The 24,350-nt window shown below is 42.6% G+C and overlaps 1 protein-coding gene across 1 annotated transcript; it reads left to right on the top strand.

The window, feature by feature from the left end:
• Positions 1-872: 872 nt before the first annotated feature.
• COQ2 (coenzyme Q2, polyprenyltransferase) lies at positions 873-18,823 on the top strand. The gene is made up of 7 exons (XM_047719733.1): positions 873-1,157; positions 5,579-5,745; positions 11,937-12,058; positions 13,330-13,415; positions 14,739-14,872; positions 16,043-16,231; positions 18,155-18,823. The coding sequence occupies exons 1-7, from the start codon at positions 911-913 to the stop codon at positions 18,317-18,319; spliced, it is 1,110 nt and encodes a 369-aa protein (XP_047575689.1). The 5' UTR covers positions 873-910; the 3' UTR covers positions 18,320-18,823.
• Positions 18,824-24,350: the final 5,527 nt, after the last annotated feature.

Here is a 24,350-nt window from a genome sequence, read left to right as displayed (position 1 = left end):
CTGCTCATGCTCTCTCTCCTGTCTCTCAAGTTAGTGAATAAAATCATTAAAAAAAAAGTTAACAAAATGGGAGTCACATCTATATAAGTACCCCTCACGCAAAAATGTCACTTCTCTGTGCCAGTCACCAACGTACCCCACCGGCCAGAGCCGACAGAAGTGCCGATTCTTAGAAACAGGACCCAGAAGCGCCGCGGTGCTGGGGTCAGCCTCCCTCCTGGGTCGCCGTCCGAAGCTGGGGCTGTCCGAAGATGCCTTGGGGACGGCGGACTCCGGAAGCAGGGGCACGACATCGGGGACGGTGCGGGGACGGGGACAGTCACGGCTCGTTTCCGAGTTCACCGCGGCGCGCATTGGGCGCTCAGCCCCCCGGTCCGACTGAGCAGCGCACGGAGCGCCTCTCAGAATCCTCCTTTCCTGTCAGCCTCTATCATTTTATCGCTTTCTGAAGATTTTACTCACTCACTTGTCAGACACGGAGACAGCGCCACCAGGAGCGGCAGGCATCAAACCTCAGGTTCCCGCCCGTGTGTGGAGCCTCCCTCAGCCCCGAGACACGGTTTTACCTCACACTCGTGCGCTCGCGGCCTTTTCGCTTCACCAGGAAGCACCGCCGGCGAACGAGCGTCCTGGAGGCGCTTCGAGGCCTCCCCTCTGTCCCGGAACAGCTGCTCCAATGAGCGAGCGCTACTCCCTCTCCTGGCCCGGGAACCCTCTGGACACGAAGAATGCCGGGAGCGCCGCCCTGGGGCTGCAGCGCCCACCGCGGCGCTCCCGCCCCCTCAGCACAGACGCTCGGACCACATAGCCGCGGAGCCCGTGCGGACGCGCACCGCCGCCCGTGACGTCACTGCGCATGTCCGCCGCGGCGTGACCTCGGGCCGGCGCGGGCCACGCCCTCCCAAGCGCCATGCTGGGCGCTCAAGGCGCGGCGCTCGCGCGGGGCCTGCGGGGCCTGACGCACTCGTGGCGGCGGGACTCCCGCGCCCTGGCCCTGGTGCGCGCGGCCGGCGCGGTCCGCGCGGGGCACGGGCAGCCTCCGGCCGGGCCGGCACCGCGCAGGCGCCGGCTCAGCCTGTCGGCCGCGGCGGTCGTGGACTCGGCGCCCCGCCCTCTGCAGCCCTACTTGCGCCTCATGCGGCTGGACAAGCCGGTCGGTGAGTGCGCGCGGGCAGGCGGCGGCGCTGGGGCGGGGGCTGCGGGCGTGCGGGGACGCCCCGACTCGCGGGCGGCTCGCCGGCCTTCCCGTCCCCCGAGGCCGGTCGCTCTGCGGTCGCTGCCGCGCGGGTTCCGCTCGCGTTGGCGCCGGTGCGCGGCGTCGTGAGCGCTGCCTGAGCCGCCCGGGGGGCGCAGTCCGGACCCCGAGTCCCGGCGCCGCCCGCAACACGACGCGGTTCGGTGGAGTCCGGCGGGTTCAGCGCCCGCGGTCCGCCTGGCGACTCGCAGTGGCCCCGAGACCTCCGTCCCCCGCTGTTTAAAAGGACGCCTCGCGGCCTGTAGCTCCGCCCTCGGTCTCTGTCGCGAACGGACGGACGCAGCGGCCGCCGGCTTCTCCGTGCGGCCCGCGCCCCGCGTTCACGAGCCGTCCCCATCCCGCGCCCCCCGCGGAGCCTGCGGTCGTGGCCGACGAGCTCCTCCGCGCCGCTGGCCTCGGGGCCGGGAGGGCCGGGGAAGTGCCGCTCCGGGACGCCTGGCCCGGCTGGAGGAGACCGAGGGCCGGGTGCGCTGCGACAGGAGGGGTCGAGCTCGCGGCGTGCGCCGTGGACAGTGCGGCGGTGGAGAGAGCAGCTCGCGGGGGCTCCGAGGCTAGGACGTGTCGGGAGCAGACTGACCCCCGCAGGGCAGGGGTGCTGCCGAAGAGAAGGGAGACCCCGGCGGGGCGGGAAGTGCTCCGCAGAGACGCGGGGCGGAGAGCTGGAGCGCCCGGGCGGGAGCTCACCTGGAATGGCGCGTGGTGCGGGAACGCCTGGGAGGCCGGGCTGGATCGGAGTGGACCAGGACGGACAGGCGGGAGCGAGGACGGAGCCGGAGCTGCGGGCCGTCTAGCGATGGCGTTTGCCGGGCAGGCGTGGAGAGCCCGTCAGCCCAGCTCTGCCCGGCCGAGACCCCGAGTTCGGTCTTGCTCATGGTGTTCTAGGCTGTGTACCACGTATTTGGGATCAGAGCACGAAGTGTTACAACACTTAGCTCTTAAGTTACAAAAGCGGATTAAAAGTACAGCCCTGCCATCTGACCCCTTGCCTTTGGGGCCAGATACGCGTTGATAGGCGTAAATTTCCAAGCCCAGTTCTCCTCCGAAGCGTAACCGTTATTCTGTTCTGGCGTCTGGGTCGCGGAGCGGCGCACAGGCCTGCACACCTGGACAGATCAGCGGCTGCCTTATTCCCATTTCCGTAAACCTCTGGCTTTTACAGGAGCGGCCAAACCACCCCGCCACAAAATGCGAGACTGGCCACTAAGAGGTTATGAATGAAGGTCTGAAACCTGACCCCTTCCTTTCTCATCTATAAAATGAAGATACTAGTAGTACTGACTTTATACGGTTGTCATGGGAATTCATTTATATATGTGTGTGTGCGGCCTTACAACGGTGCCTGCCGTCGTAAGTGCTCAAGAAATACTAGGCATTAGTGAGAATTAAAGAAGACTGACTGGGTTAATAGTTCCGTATCAAGGAGATACCAGCCTGCATGTTTAGTTCTAAATAAGATGATGATTGCAGGGTTTTTTAGACAATTTACTAATAGTACTATGTTATCATTCGTTCAGCAAACATTTTTTCAGCCCCTACTATATGCCCAGGACGATAAATTGACAGTAGGATTGCAGGTTTGATGTTGCTTTATTTAAATTATTCTTTCATGGAGCAATTTTACGTTCATTGTTTTACTTTGTTGAAATTGGATCTCGTTTTTATAAATCAAAGTGGAATTCATTGTTTTTCAGAATGGATTACAACTTTGTTCAAATTGTCACAAGCTACAGTATTTCAAAGTTTCAGCAGGTGGCACTCTTTACACTAAATTGGTGTAATTTTTGTTTTACTCCACTTACGGGTGATTATGTTGTCTGGAAGATAATATGTAATTAGTAAAGAATCTTAGGTTCCATTTTCATAGGCTTTTTGGTCTGCCTACCACCTCTCAGAACTTGTTCATTTTATTTCATCTCCCAGAGAGTTTCTCCTTTTTCTACAGCAGACATTTCTTTCTGAAACCTGTTTGCATCCTTGTCATCTCTGAACCCTTCACGGAGGAGAGAATAACAAAAGTGCCATAGGGAAGAGAGGGAAGCACTGTGGCTGAGAATCAGGATTGCAGAGGAGCCGTAAGAACTTAAGTATTTGTGGAGCTTTAGGTATACTGAGTGGTAGCACTGGCCTGAGACAGACTAGAGCCGGGCTACCTGAGTTTAAATTTCAGCTCTGCCACTTTTTGCCTTTGTGATCTTGGGCAAATTACTTCTTCCTCTGTGCTTCAGTTTTTGTACTTGTTAAGTGGGTATCATAGAAACTCTGCCTATTTCATAGGTTTGTCATGAGAATCAAGTGTTTCATGACAGCACCTTGGACATAGTACAGTTACATGTTTGCTCTTACTATTTTTATTTTCATTATCGCTAGTTTCCTTTGCCAATAATAGTTCTGAGAGGTAGATAGTTTTTTTCCTCTCATTTATATATGAAGAAGACTAAACCTTAAAGTTTAGTATACTGTAGTGTCTAGCATCACTCCATTTCTTAGTGGCAGACTTCGAACTGAATGTTTGACTTTTCCCTTCATTATAGGAAGCCCCCCCCCATCCATGGGGGTGCTTTACAGATTCCTCTATGTAAATGAATATAGTTCCTATAACGTAGACTAATGGCAAAGGAAATGTTGCTGACGCAAAAATGCTGTAGGTGACTGCACTTCTTTTCTCTCCAGAATTTTTAAAAAATAGACCCTTCGGTTCTAGATGCACCAGGAAAATCATGTCTTTGGAGTGGTGTTCTTTTGCTTCTATCAGGGCAGGCTCAGTCTGTCCCTCGGAGTTATACTGGTAGATCCAGGAAAAAGGAGGTAGTTAAACATTTAACCTCTCTGTGAGTTTGTTTCCTCATCTGTATGTAAAACAGGAACAGTACTAGTGCCCACTCTGTAAGGGTGTGGTGGGGGAATTAAATGAATTTGTGTGTGTAAAGCATTTAGAACAGTAGCTAACACTTCAGGCAGTGTTAGCTGCTGTTGCTTTCGTTTTATATGGGACACACCAAATAGGAGTCTGTCCAGCACTCCTGAACCTGAATTCGAGTCTGAACTGGCCCTTGGTTGTTTTCAGTCTCTCCTTGCCTTTTCTGCCGTGTCCTCCCGAGTCCCTCCACCAGTGACTTGGGTGGCACTGTTTTATGGCTTTGAAGGACACTGTATTTGCCCTGTTTTTGAATTGATCTATTTTATTGTTATTGTTTGTTTAACTGTGTTTCTTCCTTTTCATTTAGAAGCCTCTCTCCCTTAGTCACTGCTGTATTCTCAGTTCCTGTATGTGCTTTATAAATACCTGTAAATGAATAAAACTTGAACTTACAAAATTTAAATATGATTATAAGCACTTTGTCATTCAGCTGTTTTTGTATAGGATCTCATCTTAGCCACATCTCCTTTTTCTCTGATGTGTCTAAATTGGGAAGTAAAGCTCAGAATTTATCGTAATAGGCACCATTTCCAAACATTTGTTGAAAGACTTTCTTTTGAAAGTGGAATATCAAAGTTTACATGTGAAATCTCTTTTCTGTACAATCTATTTGGTTTTAGCTTAATTTCATCTAGTTTATAGGCTAAGGACGAAGAACTAATGCCATTTGCATTGGCGCTACATGGCAAAATACTTAAAAAACAGTACGTTTATGTCCACCTTCCCACAAGACAATTTTATTTTATTGTACTAACAACATAAGAAAGTTTTGCTAACTTTTTTTTAGCAGGTAATATGTGCATATGATACAAAATTCAGAAATTGCAAAGGTGTAGAGTGAAAACTAAATCTTCCTCCCCTATCTACTAGCCACCCAGTTCCCTTCCCCAGAGGCAAGTATCCGTTTCTCCTGTGTCCTCCCTGGCATGGCCTGTGAACGTACTGACATTCAGATGTATGTGTTTGGAGTGGGGGAGTGCACGTGCACGGTAACAATAGTCTAGTAGCCCTCCGTAGGGGTGGACGGCTTTGTAACCTCACGGGCAGTGTGTGCGAATCTCACTCCCAAGGGTGTGTATGAAGAATGTTATCTCAATGTCATTTTGATGTGTATTTCTGAAAGTTGATCTTTCATATAAAGAAGAATTATTTGTATTTCTTTTTCTGTGAACTTCTATAATCCTTTGTCTGTTTTTCCATTGCAGTATTGATCTCTTTTCAGTTTCTAGGAATCCTACATAGGGCCAAAGAGTCCTTTGTGATACGAGTTGTTCATGTATTTTCCCAGTTTTTTCATGTGCTTTTGATTTTGTGTTCTTTTCTTCTTGGGGATATAATGTTTGAACAAATGAAGAAAGCTGACTAACTCGAATGTGTACCTTCTTTGTCTTTTTATTTTTGCCTAGGCACCTGGCTGCTGTATCTGCCATGTACTTGGAGCATTGGGTTAGCAGCCGAACCTGGTTGTTTTCCAGATTGGTACATGTTATCCCTCTTTGGCACTGGAGCTGTTCTGATGCGCGGAGCAGGCTGTACTATTAATGACATATGGGACCGGGACTATGATAAAAAGGTAGTTTCTTCCTGGAAAGGAATAGGGAGCCCCCTCTCAATTCTGCACAGTGACATGATGGCATCACTTTTGCAGTCCACAGAAGGCAAGGGATCTTTAGCAGACTCGCTGAAATCCGGCATGAGGAGTGCCGTTTTTCAGTTGAGTGGCTGGCATTGCACGGTGCGGCGCACCCCCTTTCTCCACACAAGAGCGGCCAGGTAGGCAGGACGTGTACTTCATTTTTACAAAATGAATTAGAACTTAGGCGGCTAAGGTAAGGACATTAGAAGCAAAGCAAAAAGATCATCCTGAACCTTTGTGCATCCAAGAGGACTGTTGTTCTTCCCTTTGAGATATATACTGGAGTTGTAACTATTCTTCTGTAAATCAAATCTTCATTTAAATAAGCCAAGGAAGCCCCTGTTAGTGTTTGCTAAAATTATTTCATTAAAAAATGTAATTTTATTCCTTTTTTTCTCTTTGGAAAAATAGTACATGTTTAATCTGAAAAATTCAGACAGTACAGAAATAGAAAGTATAGAAAGTGCAAGTCTTTCTTATCTGCTCTCCCAAACCCCCAGAGAAGCTTCACTTAACAGTTTGATGCATTATATTTCTGTGGATTATTTTCTATGCATATTCCAGTGCATGTGTGTAATTATTTCTTCCTCAACAGTTATTTTCTGAAGGGAAACGTCCATCTTATCCTTATTCTTAGCCTTTTATCCTTAGCGACTCTGCCACAAACAAGTATAAGATCATTCATTAAATGCTTGAGTAAATAATCAAGTAAACTTTCAATTTAAAAGAAACCCATGCTGAATTATGTAAAATGAGTAATCTTATATACATATATAAATATATCTGTGTGTATATATATATGAATATATATATATGAATAATCATCCCTAGTTTGCCTTTCATGCTGGTCTGAATTTTCCTTTAGCAAGACACACCTGTAACAATTTATAGTTTATAAGAACAGTACCGCAATGTCTTTTTTAATTCAAAAAAAAATTGATTGAATATTTGCTGTGTGTGAGACACAATGACAGGCTTTAGGAGGATTGTGTGGATGAAGGACAGCATTCCTGACCTCACAGTTTCATAGCTACACTCTGACAGCACTGTTGTGAGAATGGTGTCTGCAGGGGAACTTAACTGAAGACCCCCTACCTCAGCCAAAGGGAGCAGAGAGAACTTTCCAGGGGAGTGACTGAACTGTGTCAGAATAAGTTGGCAGGAAAAAGATGGGCTGGAGAATGAAGGTCACTCTGGTCTGAGGGAACAGCAGATGGAGAGGTGTGGCTATGAGATAAAGTATAAAGCTTAACAACTGCCGGATGTGGTTTGTGTGCGGCTGGAGGAGAGGGTTGTGGCAGGTGGCAGGGACTGCATGCTGAACACATCCCTCTGCCCCCTGCTTCCTGCCAGGAAACGCACACTTTCCTGATTTGGGGTTCATAACCCCGGTCAGTTGTTCATTCCGCATAACTGTATGATTGAGGCTGCCGGTGTGTATCACTTCAAAATAATTATTGAACGTGTTTAGAGCAGCTAATACCAAAATCCTGGTTGTAATATTTTATTGAACTGTAAAGTTTTGCAGATGTTACTTTTGGGGGAAACTGGATAAAGGGTATGTGGGATCTTTATATTTTTTTAAAATGCCAAGATAGTCTTTAAAAGCTGCATATGAATCTACAGTTATCTCAAAAGAAAAAGGTTAATTAAAAAAATAATCAAACCAACCAACGTATAATTAACAAAATATGACCATTTTAGTTTCCCCTGAAGTGATTTTTTTTCTCCTTAGGTAAAAGATTACTGATGAAATACCTTTTATCGCCCCTATGACATTTTTCTCCATTAGGAAAGTCCAGATTCTATATACACATATAACAAAGCTCTTAAATGAGTGTTTTATAGCTGTTGAGGAGGTTTTGCTAACATGACTTAAAATGTTACATGCTTCTCTCTTTTTTAAAATTAATTTCTTTTTTTAAAATTTTTGTTCAGTTTATTTAAATGAAAGAGAACAAATCCGTTCACCCATTTCTTTCCTGCCCCCGCTCCTCCCAGCCCTACCTTTGGTAACCACCAACCTGTTCTCTTTTTTAATAAGCTTGAGTTTTTGTTTTGTTTTGTTTGTTTTAGATTCCACATGTAAGAGAGATCATATAGTGTTTGTCTTTCTGTCTGACTTATTTCACTGAGCATAATGCCCTTGGGATCCATCCATGTTGTTGCAAAATGGGAAGATTTTTTTTAATGGTTGAATAGTATTTTGTGTTATGTGTATGTGTACCACAGTTTTTTTTATCCATTCATCCATCAACGGACAGTTAGATTGTTTCTATCGCTTGGCTATTTTAGGTAATGCTTCAGTGAACATGGGGGTACATATATCTTTTCGAATTAACATATTCATTTTCCTTGGATGAATACCCAGATGTGGAATTCTGGATCATACAGTAGTTCTACTTGTAATTTTTTGAGGGACCGCCATACTGTTTTCCACAGTGGTTGCCACAGTTTATATTCTACTAATAATACACAAGGGTTCCCTTTTCTTCCATCCTCACCAAAACTTATTTTTGTCTTTTTGTTAATAGCCATTGTAACAGGTGTGAGATGATACCTCATTGTGGTTTTGTTGGCATTTCTCTGATGATTAGTGATATTAAGCATCTTTCCATGCATCTGTTGGCCATTTGTATGTCTTCTTGGAAAAATGTCTATTCATGAGTTCTGCCTATTTTTTTATTTGGATTTTTGTTTTTTGTTTTTTTAGTTACAGGAGCTCTTTATATATTTGGAGATGTGTGTGTGCGTGTGTGTGTGTGTGTGTGTGTGTGTGTGTGTCCCTTATTGGATATATGATTTGCAGAAATGTTTTCCCCCATTAGGTTGATTTTCATTTCATTGATGGTTCACATTGCTGTGCAGAAGCTTTTTGGATTAGATGCAGTCCCACTTTATTTTTGCTTTTGTCGCTTTTACTTTCGCTGTCAGATTCAAAAAAATTGCCAAGACCTGTGTCTAGGAGCTTATTGCTATGTTTTCTTCTAAGAGTTTCATGGTTTCAGGTCTTTTGTGCAAGTCTTTAAGCCTTACTGAGTTAATTTTGGGTGTACTATTTATAGGCAGCCCAGATGTACTCTTCTAGCTCTCCAGTTCTCCCAGCACCAGTTACTGAAGACACTGTTCTTTCTCTGTTGTATAGTCTTGGCTCCTTTGTCATAAGTCTGTTGACCATAAATGTGTGGGTTTATTTCTGGGCTCTCTATTCTGTTTCATTGATCTATATGTCTGTTTAATGCCAAAATCATTCTGTTTTAATTAGTGTAGCTTTGTAGTATAGTTTGAAATCAGGAAGTGTGTTGCCTCCAGCTTTGTTCATCTTTCTCAAGATTGCTTTGGCTACTTGGAGTCTTTTGTGGTTCCATACAACTTTTAGGAACATTTTATTTCTGTGAAAAATGCCTTTGGAGTTTTGCTAGGGATTGCATTGACTCTCTATATTGCTTTGCAAGGTATGGACATTTTAGCCATATGAATTCTCCTAATGCATGAGCATGAAATATCTTTCCATATACTTGTGTCTTTAATTCTTTCATTAATGTCTTGTAGTTTTCAACATACAGGTCTTTCACCTCCTTGGTTAAATTTGTCTCTTGATATCTTATTCTTTACTGCAATTGTAAATGAGATTGTTTTCTTAATTCCCTTTCAGATAATTCGTTATTAGTATAAAGAAACACAACATTTTTTTTGTATTTTAAAGGATAAGTTAAAAAGCTTGGCCAAGTTGTATGCTTATCACAGTTTCTTAAGGACTGTATATCATGGGGCACCTGGGTGGCTCAGTGGGTTAAAACCTCTGCCTTCGGCTCAGGTCATGATCCCGGGGTCCTGGGATTGAGCCCCACATCGGGCTCTCTGCTCGGCAGGGAGCCTGCTTCCTCCTCTCTCTCTCTGCCTGCCTCTCTGCCTACTTGTGATCTCTGTCTGTCAAATAAATAAATAAAATATTAAAAAAAAAAAAGGACTGTATATCATTAGGGATGTTTGTGGCTCAGGGTTTTGCTTAGTATGTTAGATAATAAGTAAATTGCTGATACATTAAATGTTAAGTAAATTGTTATTTGGGTGTGAGTTAAGTGTGTTCTGTTGATTTTGTGTATAATCTGTCAACCATGTGATAAGCATTAGGTCCATAAACATTGCAATAATCTCAACATACAGGCATTAATGATTTAGTTTTATTTTAAAAAATATTTATTTCAGAGAGAGAGAACAAGTCAGGGAGGGGCAAAGGGAAAGGACAAGCAGACTCCCCGCTGAGCAGGGAACCTTGTGCAGTGCTCCAGCCCCAAGACCTGAGATCATGACCTGAGCCAAAGTTAGATGCTTAACTGACTGAGCCCCCCAGGTGCCCCAGTGATTTAGTTTTATAAGCTATAAGCAAATGGTTTCATTAAAAACCACATACAGTGTGTTTTAATCATCATAGCATTTTTAGTGTTTTGATGGAGTGCTAGTTTTTTTTTTGCTTTTCGAAGTTAGCCAGGCAGTTATCAGTACTGAAGGAACAGTCTAATCTGGGGTTAGTAGTGTGGTCAGGGGGACTAGACAGGTTGTGCTCCCTACCATCCATGATTTGGGAAGGTACCAAGTCTCTGCTAAAACAGAGATGGCAAGAACTTGTGAGTTCAGTGTTGTTACGAGGATTCAATGATGTGATGCATACATCGCTCTCAGAAAAGTGGCATATCGTAAGCACTCACGTACTAGCTGGAATAATCATAATAATCTAAAACAAATACAGGACATAATATATCTCTAACTAAAACTATAGGGACCAAATCAAAGATAAAAGATCCAGGTCTGGCAGTACTAACCAAGGTGAGTCATAGTTTTTGACAAACTGTGTATTGCACAGTGAACCATGCTGTGAAATGGGTCGGCAAATTTTTTCTGTAAAGGAACAGATAGCAAATATTTTAGTCTTTGTGGGCCACACCATCTTTGTTGCAACTATTTGATTCTATTCAGCATGAAAGCAACCATATACAATATGTTAACAAATGGGTATATCTCTGTTTCAATAGAATTCTATTTATGTACACTGAAACTTGAATTTGATATTATTTTCATGTGTCTTAATACAATACCCTTTTTTAACCGATTTTCAATTGCCTAAAAAAGTAAAAACTATTCTTATTAGCTCACAGGACATATAAAAATAGGCAGTAGGCTGGATTTGGCCCATAGGCCATAGTTTGCTAATAACCCTTGATATAAATAAAAATCAAAATAGTTAACATTTATTGAATGCTTTATGCTTTTTAGACACTGCACTTACTCTATGAGGCAGTGCTCGTACCTCTTTTCTTCTTTTCCCTCTCTCTCCTGTTTTTCTTGTAACAGGTAAGTAACCTAAGTCCAAGAGAGGTTAAGTAATTTGCTAAAATTCACACAGCCGGTAGGTGATGGAACAGATTCACATGCTGGGCTCTTGGAACCCAGATCCTGAGTTCCTCTAACAGTGCTGAAAATTTGGGTTATGCTCTTTTTTATGCTTCAGTTTAGAATGGTTGCATTTCATGATTTTTAGACAGGAAAAGAACAACTACTATATCATATTTGTCCACATAATGGCTCTGTCTGTTCATATTCTTATATTGAGTCTGCCCTTTGTATTTGGGTACAGTTAATATTAGATTATAGACCCATCCTTAAATAGCCTGGCAAAAGGACTCCCGTTTTCAAACCCAGATAATTTCTCTTCTTTCTTTATTTACATTTGATTGCTGATTGCATGCTTCCTGTAATCAAAACATTCACTGCAATTTCCTCTTTCCTGAGAATTGCCATTATTGTTGCCTCTCTTTTCTCTGTGGAAATTAAACATATACTTGCTAATAAGCTGGGTACCTAATTAGCCAGATGAGGAAGTTGCTCTGTTTTGTGTATTCAGAAATGGGAGATGGAAAGAAAGGGGAATGAGTGCTGGGAATTTTTAGTGCTTTTTATAGCTGTTTTGAATACGAAGTTTTGATTTATGGCAGTGCTTCTAATGTTGATTTCACATTTTAGTCATAGTTTTGACTTAGTGCCTGCCTTGGGCCGTTCTCTTCATTACATGTTTAAATCCATGATTAAACCATTACATGAGGCTAAGGTTTGTGTTTTTATTTATTAAGGTTATAAGAACAGCAAATCGCCCAATAGCTGCCGGAGACATTTCAATTTTTCGATCCTTTCTTTTCCTCGGGGGACAGCTGACATTGGCACTGGGTGTTCTTCTGTGTCTGAATTACTACAGGTATAGTAAATATGTTTTTCGGAGTCACGTATAAAATCTCTGTCTTTTGAAATGGAGAAAGTAGGAATAAATAAAATTGATATGTCTTTATCCCAGAATTATTTATTGGCTACCTATGGAGCATCCGTAAGTTAGCAAGTATAAAGAAATCACCACATGTCGTAAAACCAAGAATGTTTTCTGCCAAAGGAACGAGAAGATCAGCATTTAATGTATTCTGAACCATGGTTATACTTACATTATGTGTTCCCCAAGAAACACATGGCACTTTCATAGCTTTTCCAAATGCATACATGGATGTGTACATATACCCTTATGTATCATTTTATTTATCCTGACAGTGTCTCTAAGTTAGATAGAAGTGATTATATTCATTTAGCAAAAATATTAACCAGGTCTTTCCTAGAGTCATGCTCATAGTCGATGACAGAGGGGAAAAGTGGAAGGATTCATTCCTATATCTCTTAAATAGAGACAAAATTAAACTTTGTGCATCAGATGGCTCCTTACAAAGTATATAAATGAGGAAAACAAGACAAAAAATTAGTGTCACTTTATAGAGGCTAGACGTACTTACATACTTTACCCTGACAGCATCACATGAAAATGGTTTTAGAAGGTTTTTCCTGGAAGGATGGTGTTGGGTGAGCTGGGAGAAACCTAAGAACACCTTATGCTGTTATCTCTTTATAGATGCTCTATCCTCTTCTAGAGAAGTTAACACCCATTCTGCATATCGGGAGGGGGATCCAGACTCTTAATTCTGTTGGGACATTTCCGTTTATTAGCTGTCTTACTGTTGAAGATAACATTTAGAGAGGCAGTAGCATATGGTGGGTATGGACCCAGCATACGTTGGGTTGGACTCTAGAGCCATCCTCCTAGCCCTAATACTGCCTGGCTGTATGATAGTCAACAAATTACTTAATCTCTTTGTGCTTTAGTTTCCTCATCTGCAAAAAATAAGTAGAATAAAACTGTCTGCCTCTTAGGTTTTTGGTGAGGACTATAATGAGTTAACTAATGTAAAACAGAATAGCTCCTAATACATGAAAGCACTGTATGTATTACTACTTCGTTCCGTTGTTTTGTAACACTTAAAGTATTTTCTAATCATCTTTTATCCTAACTAAAGTCTAGGAAAATAATTTTACATAACAAAAGTTATAACTTAAGAAAAGTCATTTTCCAGTTAGTGTTACTACCATTTTCATCTTTAGCATTTCTAAGAGATGGTGATACTAATCTTCAGTGGTTTTTCTTGATTTCAGTATAGCCCTGGGAGCAGCATCCCTGCTTCTTGTCATCACCTACCCACTAATGAAAAGAATTACATACTGGCCTCAGTTAGCCCTGGGTAAGCTTGAAATAACTACAAGTATTTCCTTCAGGACCCTCAAACTTGTACTTTTGTGTGTGCATGTGTCTAATGTGGCAGAGATAAAAAGTTGGTCATGAAATTTTCTAAACCAAGAATAGATTTTCATATTTTAAGGGAGGGCAATTAGCCATTTTGATTGTCTAAGAAATTTTGCATACTTACTAAGATTCTCACCATTATTATTTTCGGAAATGCTCTTTTAAAAATCAAGGTATATCATGAAGAAAAAATTAACTGATTGGACCCTACCCTTCTCTTTAAGTCACTGACCTGGATGCCCTGAGGACTTGGGGGAGTCGGGTAGAAAGCACAGTCAGGCAAGAGAACTGGGGTTAGTATGTGAAAGCTTAGCAAGCCCATTCCTGTGAGGCCTTCCTTAGATGTTCCAGGAAAAAGTAAGCCAGTCTTGCCTCCAGCTCCCACAGCGCTCTGGTGTGGCGCTTACTCCTTTCACCAGCAGTAACTAAAGGAGAAGATGCTGAGGGCCGCCTCCGTCCCCCAGTTGTCAATTGTAAATGCCTGACAGATAAAGCTCTTTTCGCATGTGGAGGGCCCAGTGTCTAGCATAGCCCTTGGTATATCCCGGCTATTCCATACATACTTGTTGGCAGCGGGAGCTGAAGGTAAATAGGTCACAAAAATACCTACTCGTGGAATAAGCTAGATTGTTCCTGGAACTATTCGAGTTGTTTGAGCTACTTTTTTAGTGAATAAACAAAGTCAAGACACATGGGACCCACTGAGTATGAGGTACCCGAGGGACTTGCCGGTGGAAATGTCCAGCAGGCAGTTCAGTGTCCAGTCCAAAGGGCCACACGAGCAGACTGAGGAGCTGTTCACGTGGGGGTGTTTGTTGATAGACTTCAGAGAAAATGGGCTGTACCCACCTACACTCTTGTTTCTGTAGCGTGCGGGGAAGTCAAGTCATAAACGAAAGAACACAAGGTTTTGACTCAGGTAGGCCCGAGTTGAAACCCCAGCTTCTGCTGCTCGTTGACCACTCCAGGCACCATACAAGGTAGGGTAAATGTTCTCACAAGACCCCCTGTTTATCAAGGTGACATTGTTCTTTCTGCTACCTGTGTTATTTTAATTGTCTGTTCACTTCTCTGAACTTGTCTCCTTTTTGTGCACTGTAGCTAGTCACCACCATGGAGAGCTGAGAGAATTTCAGGAAGAGACACAGAATACAGTGCACAGAGCCTAATGCCTAGAAGTACTGACTATGTGTTGATGCCCTCCCCCTTTTGGGAGTCTAAAGTGCATTTAGACTTGTCCTCTCTGTCTCACCACTTGTAGGGTTGACTTTTAATTGGGGAGCATTACTTGGATGGTCTGCTATCAAGGGCTCCTGCGATCCGTCTGTTTGCCTGCCTCTTTATTTTTCTGGAATTATGTGGACTTTAATATATGACACTATCTATGCCCACCAGGTAAAAAAAAAAAATCTTTTTTCCTTAACTTTGGTTTAGTTATTGTTGCCATTTAGGAACTTTATGAACCACATTAAAGGGAAAGTTTTTTCTTCTGAAAAGAAAATCATTCACGCTTCCTTGGCTCCAATAAAATATTTTTATTTCATGTGTATATGTGTTTGCCAAAGAGATCAACTCTCGTTTACAAGCACTTAAACAGTATTTACATCCCAGGCATGTGAATACTTTTGTTGTTGTTATTGTTTTCTTTTAAAGATTATTAGAGTGTATATGAGTGGCGGGGGACAGGGCAAAGTGAGGGAGAGAAGCAGACTCCCCTCTGAGCTTACAGTATGAAAGGAAAAACATACACTAACCCTACACTGGTTACCTCGATTTGGTGCTGAGATAGCTATCAGATAGAGATCTGCCTGCAGGTCGGTGCGGAGCTCAGCACGGGGCGTCTGATAACACATGACTATAAGCACGACAGTATGTGGAAATGCTTAGAAATTAAATTGCTGGAGGCGACCAGTTAGCTGGATGTGAGTGTATCACCAAAACCTAGCTCTGCTTAAACAGCAGGGATTTGATGGGAGAGGCAAGGGATAAACTGAGCTAGAGGTGAGACCTGAAAGGATGTGGGTAAGTGGCAGTTGAAGATTTTTCTGCATCTGTGATTGTAGCAAGATCGAAACTAAAATGTACAGGAAGTTGTTGCAATTTGAGAACTCTGAGGTAAGGAGAAGCCATGGGAACCATTAGACTTGAGTTTTACTTGGAATGTAGTCAGTCTGTAGTTAAGAGTCACTAGGAGGGTCATAAGAAATACAACATGTGCCCTCCTTAATACCCACCACCTGGGAGGGCACGTACTGCATGGAGCACTGCTTATGGTGCATAAATAATGAATCTTGGAACACTGAAAAAATAAAATTAAAAAAAAAGAAAAAGGACATGTGGAAGTGGAGCTGGAAGATAATCTCAGCAGGGACACTTAACTTCCTTCGGCCTGCACATTCGTTGCTAATCAGCCTGTCTCTGAGTTAGTCGGCTTTCACAGCTTACGTCCTTTGAAGGCCACTTTCTTCCAGGATTAGATAGTGGTGATGGTTATACAACCAAAATGGTGAGTTTTATAGCATGTCAATAAAAAGTGGACAGTTTCTTACTGCTTTCTGGTGTTAGGACAAGAGAGATGATGCCCTGATTGGTCTTAAGTCCACGGCGCTGCGGTTCCATGAAAACACCAAGCGGTGGCTCAGTGGCTTCAGTGTGGCGATGCTGGGGGCTCTGAGCCTGGTGGGAGCGAACAGTGGTCAGACGGCGCCCTACTACGCTGCCCTGGCTGCTGTAGGAGCCCATCTGGCCCACCAGGTTGGACCTTTTTCTTACTTTTTCCCCTTATTTTTCCATGGTATAAATTTGTAAAAATTAAACAAAACAGCCTCTGTGTTTACCGAGCAAGGTACTCCGTAAAGCAGCTACTTGACTTGCGCTACCTTGAACCATCCCCTCCCATCTGCCAGCATGTCATCTAAAAAAACTAGCTATATTATTTTACAGAAATACTTTAAAACTAAACCTAGTGTCGTCTTGGCGCAGTAGGCAGTGCGTCAGTCTCATAAAACTAAACCTAGATTTTTTTTTTTCCTTTGATGTTTCTGGAATTTCTTCTGCTTCTGTCTGGAAAAATTTCAGCAGTGTCTGAAGGTTTTGGGTTGAGTTGAATTGCTCTGAAAGCAGACTGATCAACATAACTGTATTTTTACTATGCCAGCTTCAGTGATGGATATGGTAATTAGCGAACTAATCATTCGTAGGTTTGGGTCCCCTGGCATTAGCAACCAAGGCCAGAAAAGACGTGAAGTGCTAACATGTTAGAGTTCTGTCTGGATAGAGGGATTTCAGGATACCCAACCAGCACCCGTAAGCTTATAGTGTGAATCTACATTAGTGACTTGCGTAAAATGAAAGAACCAGATCTAAGCTTAATGAAACAGATTGCTTGTGCATGGACTCTAGCTTTGTATCAGCATTACTTTTGTTTTCTTCAGATAGATCCCAAAACATGTCAGTCTATATGTAGATGATCTGTTTTATACAGATGATTGCAGATTACTTATCAGTGTAAGTCAGATTTGCATAGCAGTATGAAGGAGACTGAAATCCAATGTCCATAAAGTAAACCCCATGCCGTATCACCTTCATTGTTTTTCTCACAAGGAAAGCTAAAGGCAGGAATTGGTGATTCTCTAGGATTCTCTGGATTTCACCATTTTCCTCCTCAGAATTTTGCAGCATCTTGTCTTGCTCATAACTCAGCTCTGTGGGGGTTGTCACCATCAGTTGATTGTCTGATCAGGATAATGGATGTGTAGCCATATTTAATTAAGCACTGGATATTAGTGGAGGAAGGCAGAAATTACAAGGAAAACTACAAATACCGTAAGAAATATTTGGAACCCACCAAAAAATTCTAAATGGCATTTGTGGTCTTCTATCTAGTCCTTGACACAATATTTTTAAGATGGACATAGCCTTCTAAGGTTTGGAAAAAAAGGAAATCATGATGATTTTAAATCTGTGACCATATAATAGAGAATAGTTGGGAAAATGAGGGATGCTAATGCTTGATAAGCCTAGGAATGACTAAGACAGGGACATGGGGCTTTCTTGATATGTTTGCAGGACTACTGTGGAGAAGAAGGAATGTGTTTGTTCTAGGTCAGAGCAGATCTGGGTTGCCAGATCCCCTTCCCTATGGAAGGATGGGAAGGAGATTTACATGCGCATAGGGTGTTTTGGTTTATCACAAACTGGGGGGGGGGGGGGTCACCACAGCCATTTGGTGAGTGGGGCCAGGTATGTCAAATATCTTTCAACGCAGTGGACAGTCCTGCACAATAGGGAATTGTCCTTCCCAAAGGTGACTTGTCAACCTTTTGAGAAACATTGCTCCAAGGAATAAAGCTAGAATGGGAGGGTAGGAGTTAAAGGAGGCAGATTTTACATCAGTGTAACTGGTTTAGAGCTTTCTAAATAGAAGTAAAAATAGCATGGTTGCCTCTCAGCATTCATGGAATTCAAGTGGATGGTTTTAGGATGCAGCTTGGATGATACCCAGTGAGAGATACAGTAGATTTTTCTACACTGGGAAACAGTTTGGGGTACAATAAGGGCTTTCCATTGCTTAAAATCCTGTAACAAAGTACTGTCTTTTCTATACTGATGTGTTTATTTGTGGTGCCAAAAAGTTCATACTAAGTGCTAATGCAGCATTGTGGTCTTCTTTTACAGATTTACACTCTAGACATCCACAGACCTGAGGATTGTTGGGATAAATTTACCTCCAACCGAACACTAGGACTAATAGTTTTATTAGGGATTGTCCTTGGGAATTTGTGGAAGGAAAAGAAGACAGATGAAGTGAAGAAAAGTATAGATAGTAGAATAGAAAATTAGCAAATGACGTTGACCTAGGAATCTTTAAAACAGACTTGGGCAAAATACTCTCAGGTCTTATTACCGCATAATCAGACTTGAAGAAGCAGTCTTGCAGTGTGTTCATGAACTAAGAACCAGAAGATGAAGGCATAGACCATCTTTGCCTGGATTTAGTTCAAGCATTTACTAGCAGAATCCTTTTCCTGTTTGAGAAACCAGGAACTCTTAAGGATTTGAGTGACCTTGAGTCTTCTGCTCATTGTGATTCCCATCTGCAGTTATGGGAATGGTATGAGTTTGGGCACTTTAAAAGACACCTGATTTGTATCTCATCTAAGTGAATGAATGTAGGAAAACAGACTTTGTCTTTAGGGAAAAACAAAAGCTGCTATAGAAAGTTGGGGTTTATTGTTCTTTGTTGTGACCTTTACTCACTACCCAAAGCAGTAATTGAGGAAACCATCCTGTTTTTTATATGTTAGGAAAATTTAAATAAGTAAATAAAAATTTTTATCTACTGTGTCCATGTGTACTTTTGTTACCAGTCCTGACATTTATTTCGTACATCCAATGTCTGCATCGCCAGAGGTGACCCATCAGAGGTGGTGGGTTGAGTTGAACTGCTCTGAAAACAAACTGATCAGCTTAGTACCAGAGACTATTTTAATTTCTGTTGATTTCTTTTTTTATCTTCTCAGATTGTAATATATAGGATAATGGCACGTCCCTTAAGTGTTCTAAGAGATTCTTCCCTTGCCCTCTTCAGAATGTTGTCAACATAGCAGCCAGAGTGATTTCCTTAAAATCTGTGTGAGGTTCTGTCATTTCTCTACTCAGAACCCTCCAGGATCTCCCAGGTTCCTCAGTACAGACTTAAAGTCCTATCACCTGCCAGGCCCTTCATGATCTGGCTTCATCCTCTGCAGCTTTCCCAGAAGATCTTGAGCCCCACTGGCTTCCTCACTGCTGTTCAGCAGGGTGGTGGACTTCTGCCCCTGGGCCTTTGCATGTACACTTCCCCTTGCCTGGAGTGCTGTCCTGGAATTTTGTCAGTCCTTCACAGCAGGTCTTTTCCTAAATGTTACCTTCTCAGAGGCTTTTTCTGGCCACTGTTTATAAAATTATGTAACAAATGCTACCTATGCTTCCTTTTTTTTTTTTCCTCTTTAGAACTTAACACTATTCATGTAAAATATGCTTTACGTGTTTAAGTGGCTCTCGTGGATAGTGGGGTGTAGGGGAGGCAGTTTGTGTGTATGGATTGTGGGTGGCGGTAAACACTAAATGGGGTAATGGTGGTAATGGTGGTAATGGTGTGGTGATTATGCAACTGACAGAGCACTTGCGTGTGCCAGGCCCCGATAACGAAGCAGGGGAAGGTGTAGTGAGCTGTTGATTTGGCAAATACCGGATCACCAAGAGTGAGGGAGTGGATTTACAAGAGCAGGAGCAGCCACAGTTCTCTACTAGAGCAGCAAGGAATTGAGGGGAGTAGAAATGTACTCTAAGGGAGATACGATTGGCTTCTATCTAATTCTGACGTTGTATCGGGATAAACTTTAAATCTGTTGATTTCTGGGTTGGCTTTTCTTTGGTTTTTGGTTTTTCTTTACAAATATATAGATTTTTCCTTTGGGAAAAATTATTTAGGAAAATACACAATTATCTTAAGAATACAGTAATAAAAAATTAAGTAATAAAAATACAGAGTTTAAACAGATGGAGGGATGTCTTCAATAATGAAAGAAATGAGAAATAAAAAATTGAGCTTAGGAAAGGGTTATGCCTCTTAAAGAGATAAACCATTTTTTTGTAGCAAAAGTTCATTTCTAAGTGCCTTTTCCCAGGTGTGGGCTCTAGAAGGACGTTGGCCAGGTTAAATGGTGGAGGAGCATGGCCAGTGGGGATCTGTACTTAGCACAGTGAGGCCTGGTGTGGCATCACCTACATAGTACCATAAAGGAAACCTTAGAGCAGAATCCCCTTTCCATTTAGGAAAATGTTCCAGTGTCTGAAAGGGCAATAATTCTGTTGACGACTGGCTGTATGATTTTCCAAAATCTATATAAGCTCTTCTAGACTGGGTGCGTAATTTGCAGATCACCCTGTATTTTAAAATGCCTAAAATCTTAACCCATTAGCACTAATTCCAATTAGAGGAGGGTAAGTACAATGTATTTCAATTTTATTTTCCTAAGTTGGTTGATGAACATTAATATGGGACAAATCCTAGAATCAGCAAAATGGCGGCCATTTATGATAAATGGGAACAGGAGAGAACATGGATTAAAATTCAGAGATTGTTTGCCTTCAAAAAGCCACTCAAACGTAACTGAATTATTTTAGTTCCTTTTCATTTCATTTCTTCTTTCTTCTGTCAGAAAAGCTGAATAAGTAGTATAAATACTTAAGGCGCAGATTGAGGGGTTGAAGAAAGATGTAGATTATTAACCTCTGAGATCATGGACTTAATTTAGGGTTGGAAAGAGGTGCCCCTGTCACCCACCCAGTCATCAAGTGCCAGGGGGGTGTCTCCCACATAGCCAGGAGGGTACCATAGCTTCAGAGAGTTAAAGGGACCCTAAGTTTCTGCTGCAGAATCACTGTGAGGTTGTCAAGAGCATGTGAAAGAACTTAAACTGAACACTTACCTAGTAGAAGTTTGTAGTGAGGGGCGACATGTGGTGGGAGATAGAGGAAATCTGGCCAGAGTCCGGAAAAAAACCCATCCCAGGCGCTGCCTCTCCTCTTCCTGGACTTCCTTACTAGATCCCCCTATGCCTCTTCCAGACTGTAAAACCTTCCACGGGTCACACCCTGCTCTTTCCCCCAAATCAACATACAGTCTCCCCCTTAGGCTAGTCTCTTCACTATCTGCAGGCCACGCTCCTCTGCCCAGCTCTGCCATTACAACTGTCTTGGCGGCTGCTGGATAGCGAGGGCTTGGTCTTTGGAGCAGGCAGCCCCATATGTGAATCCTTCCTGTCATGCTTGCCAGCTGGAAACCTCTGGCAAGTGTACTGCCCTCAGCCACTGCATTCTCACCCAAACTGGACTGTTGGAAGTATGAGACAGTTGGCATATGTTCAAGCCTGTTATGGACTGAATTACATTGTCTCCAAATTCATATATCAAAATTCTACCCCCCAGGAACTCAGACTGTAACCATGTTTGGTGATAAAGTCTCTAAAGAGGTTATTAAGTTAAATTGAAGCCATTAGACTAGGCCCTAATCCACTGTGACTGGTGTCCTTATAAGAGGAAGTCTGGACACATGGACACTTGCACCCAGGGATGACTGTGTGAAGGCCCAGGGAGAAGACGGCCACTTACTAGCCAAGGAGACTGACCTCGGAAGAAACCAGCCTTGCCCACACCTTGATCTCAGACTTCTGGCATCCAGAACTGAGAAAAACAAATTTCTCTTTTTTAAGCCATTCAATCTGTGATATTTTGTGAGGGCAGTCCTAGCGAACTTAGTACAAAGCCCCAGTAGCTAACTTAGCACAGAAAAAGACGCGCTTCAAGTACAGTTGACTGGAAAGCTCTATCTCTTCCACCCAGTCCTATATTTTTGTCCTAAAACACAAATTTTAGCCCTTCTAGTAATTACAACAATAGTGGACTGAATAAAATCCTCCAAAGATCTCCCTGTTCTAATGTCCAGAAACAGTTTATGTGTTACTTTATGTACTAAATATATAGTATATATACTAAAGTGGCTTTGCAGATGTGATTGAGAAGAAATTGAGATGGAGATTATCATGGTTATCTAGGTGGGCTCACTGTAATCACAAGGCTCTTTATAAGAGGCACGCAAGAAGGCCAAGGTCAGTTCCAAGAAGTGGAATGAGGGAAGGAGGAGGTTAAAGTGATGCAAGGGGTGGGTGGTGAGCCAAGGAATGCAGATGGCTTTTAGAACCGAGAGAGACAAGGACTCAGATTCTCCCCTCAGAACCTAGAGGGAACTAACCAGCTGACAACCTTGACTTCCACCCAGTGGAACTGAGCTGGGACTTCTGACCTTCAGAACTGTAGGATTATAAATTCGTGTTGTAAGCCAGTAAGTTTGTGGTACTATGTTATAGCAGCAACAAGTAAACTAATACAACAACTATTCAAGCTCTGGCTGACCTCTGAACAGCCAGAGCGCGTGGTCGGTACCAGCGGAGCAATTGCTAAGAACACAAGTCCAGTACCACCTCACAGCAGTCAGAATGGCTAAAATTAACAAGTCAGGAAATGACAGATGCTGGCGAGGATGTGGAGAAAGGGGAACCCTCCTACACTGTTGGTGGGAATGCAAGCTGGTGCAGCCACTCTGGAAAACAGCTTGGAGGTTCCTCAAAAAGTTGAAAATAGAGCTACCCTAAGACCCTGCAATTGCACTACTGGGTATTTACCCTAAAGATACAAACGTAGTGATCCGAGGGGGCACATGCACCCGAATGTTCATAGCAGCAATGTCCACAATAGCCAAACTATGGAAAGAACCTAGATGTCCATCAACAGACGAATGGATAAAGAAGATGTGATTCATATACACAATGGAATACTATGCAGCCATCAAAAGAAATGAAATCTTGCCCTTTGCAATGACATGGATGGAACTAGAGTGTATTCGGCTGAGCGAAATAAGTCAATCAGAGAAAGACAATTATCATATGATCTCTCTGAGATGAGGAAGTTGAGAGGCAGGGCAGGGGGTCGTGGGGAGTAGGGAGGGGAATAAATGAACAAGTTGGGATCAGGAGGTAGACAAACCGTAAGAGACTCTTAATCTCGGGAAACAAACAGGGTTGCTGGGGGTGGGGTGGAGAGAAGGTGGCTGGGTGATGGACATTGGGGAGGGTATGTGCTATGGTGTGTGCTGTGAACTGTGTAAGACTGAGGATTCAGAGGCCTGTACCCCTGGGGCAAATAATACATTATATGTTAATTTAAAAAAACAAACATACACAACTCCAGGAAATAGCTTGCGTGGATTAGGGTCTCTGCTCTAACACCTGCCAGCTGGATGAACTTGAGCCCGGTATGTGATCGCTCTGTGCTTCCGTTCCTCCAACAGGACTCACGAGTACCCTTCTCCTGGAAATCCTCAGTCTCCATCTATTAGAATCCAGAGTACATGGTAACTGGGGCTTTCTTTGTCTTAGTCACTGAAATAGCCCCAATACACCATACCGTAGACACTCAAATAAATATTTGTAATTTATCATACAGCAGTGTGCCTTTTTTTTTTTCATTTTTATTATGGAAGTATATTGACATGCAATGTTATATTAGTTTCAGGTGTACAAATAGTTGATTCAACAGTTCCATACATTATGTGATGCTAGTGTGCTAACATTTGAGTACTTGTCACATCTACTCTTAGGTGCAACAATTAGAAATTATTAATGCCATACAACACATAAAAAAAAATTCACCATGTGAGGCACCATTAAAAAAATACAAATTTTCATTTTCATGATTAAAACTGTAAAAATATATATAATGGAAATTTAAAAAACAAAAATAGAAGCTATGTCACAAGTAGTAAGTTCTTATAATTTTGCTTTATAATAAAATTGGGGGGCACTGGTCCTAAATTTCATGTTTTAAGCTGATTTATGAATGGAACATTCAGTTCTTCCAGTATTATTTTTACTTTTTAATATTACATTTAAAAATAGACTTCAGCACAACCTATATGGAGTCCCTATAAAAACAAAGGAAAGAAGATTATTATTATGTTACTAACTTCTTTCCAAAATAAAGGATAGGGTTACATACTATCCAAAGGTCTGTAACTTCAGTCTCAAGACTTCCATGCCTTCCTTAAATGATCATTGTTAACCCACATCTGAAAAAGAACTACAGTTCTAACAAAGAAAATCAACCCCAACACACTACCCAAGTAGAAACACCCTTCTGGCTACCAGCCGAGTCTATAAAGCAGTCACTTCACCATCTCCCCATGGAGCTAACATAGTTTCTTAATCCCTGATGTCCAAAGGCTTCTTGTAATGTTGGGCAGTGAGTCGCCACACCTTCCTCATTATCAGAA

The sequence above is a fragment of the Lutra lutra genome, chromosome 2 (genome assembly GCF_902655055.1).
Source record: "Lutra lutra chromosome 2, mLutLut1.2, whole genome shotgun sequence".
Lineage (NCBI taxonomy): Eukaryota > Metazoa > Chordata > Mammalia > Carnivora > Mustelidae > Lutra > Lutra lutra.
The sequence above is the reverse complement of the archived record's forward strand: the minus strand, read 5'-3'. Positions and strand labels throughout refer to the sequence as shown.

Coding starts and splice junctions, on each gene's coding strand:
- COQ2 (XM_047719733.1), top strand. CDS start 911: ATGCTGGGCGCTCAAGGCGCGGCGCTCGCGCGGGGCCTGCGGGGCCTG. Junction 1,158..5,578: donor GCGGCTGGACAAGCCGGTCG/GTGAGTGCGCGC, acceptor ATTTTTGCCTAG/GCACCTGGCTGCTGTATCTG. Junction 14,873..16,042: donor ACACTATCTATGCCCACCAG/GTAAAAAAAAAA, acceptor TTCTGGTGTTAG/GACAAGAGAGATGATGCCCT.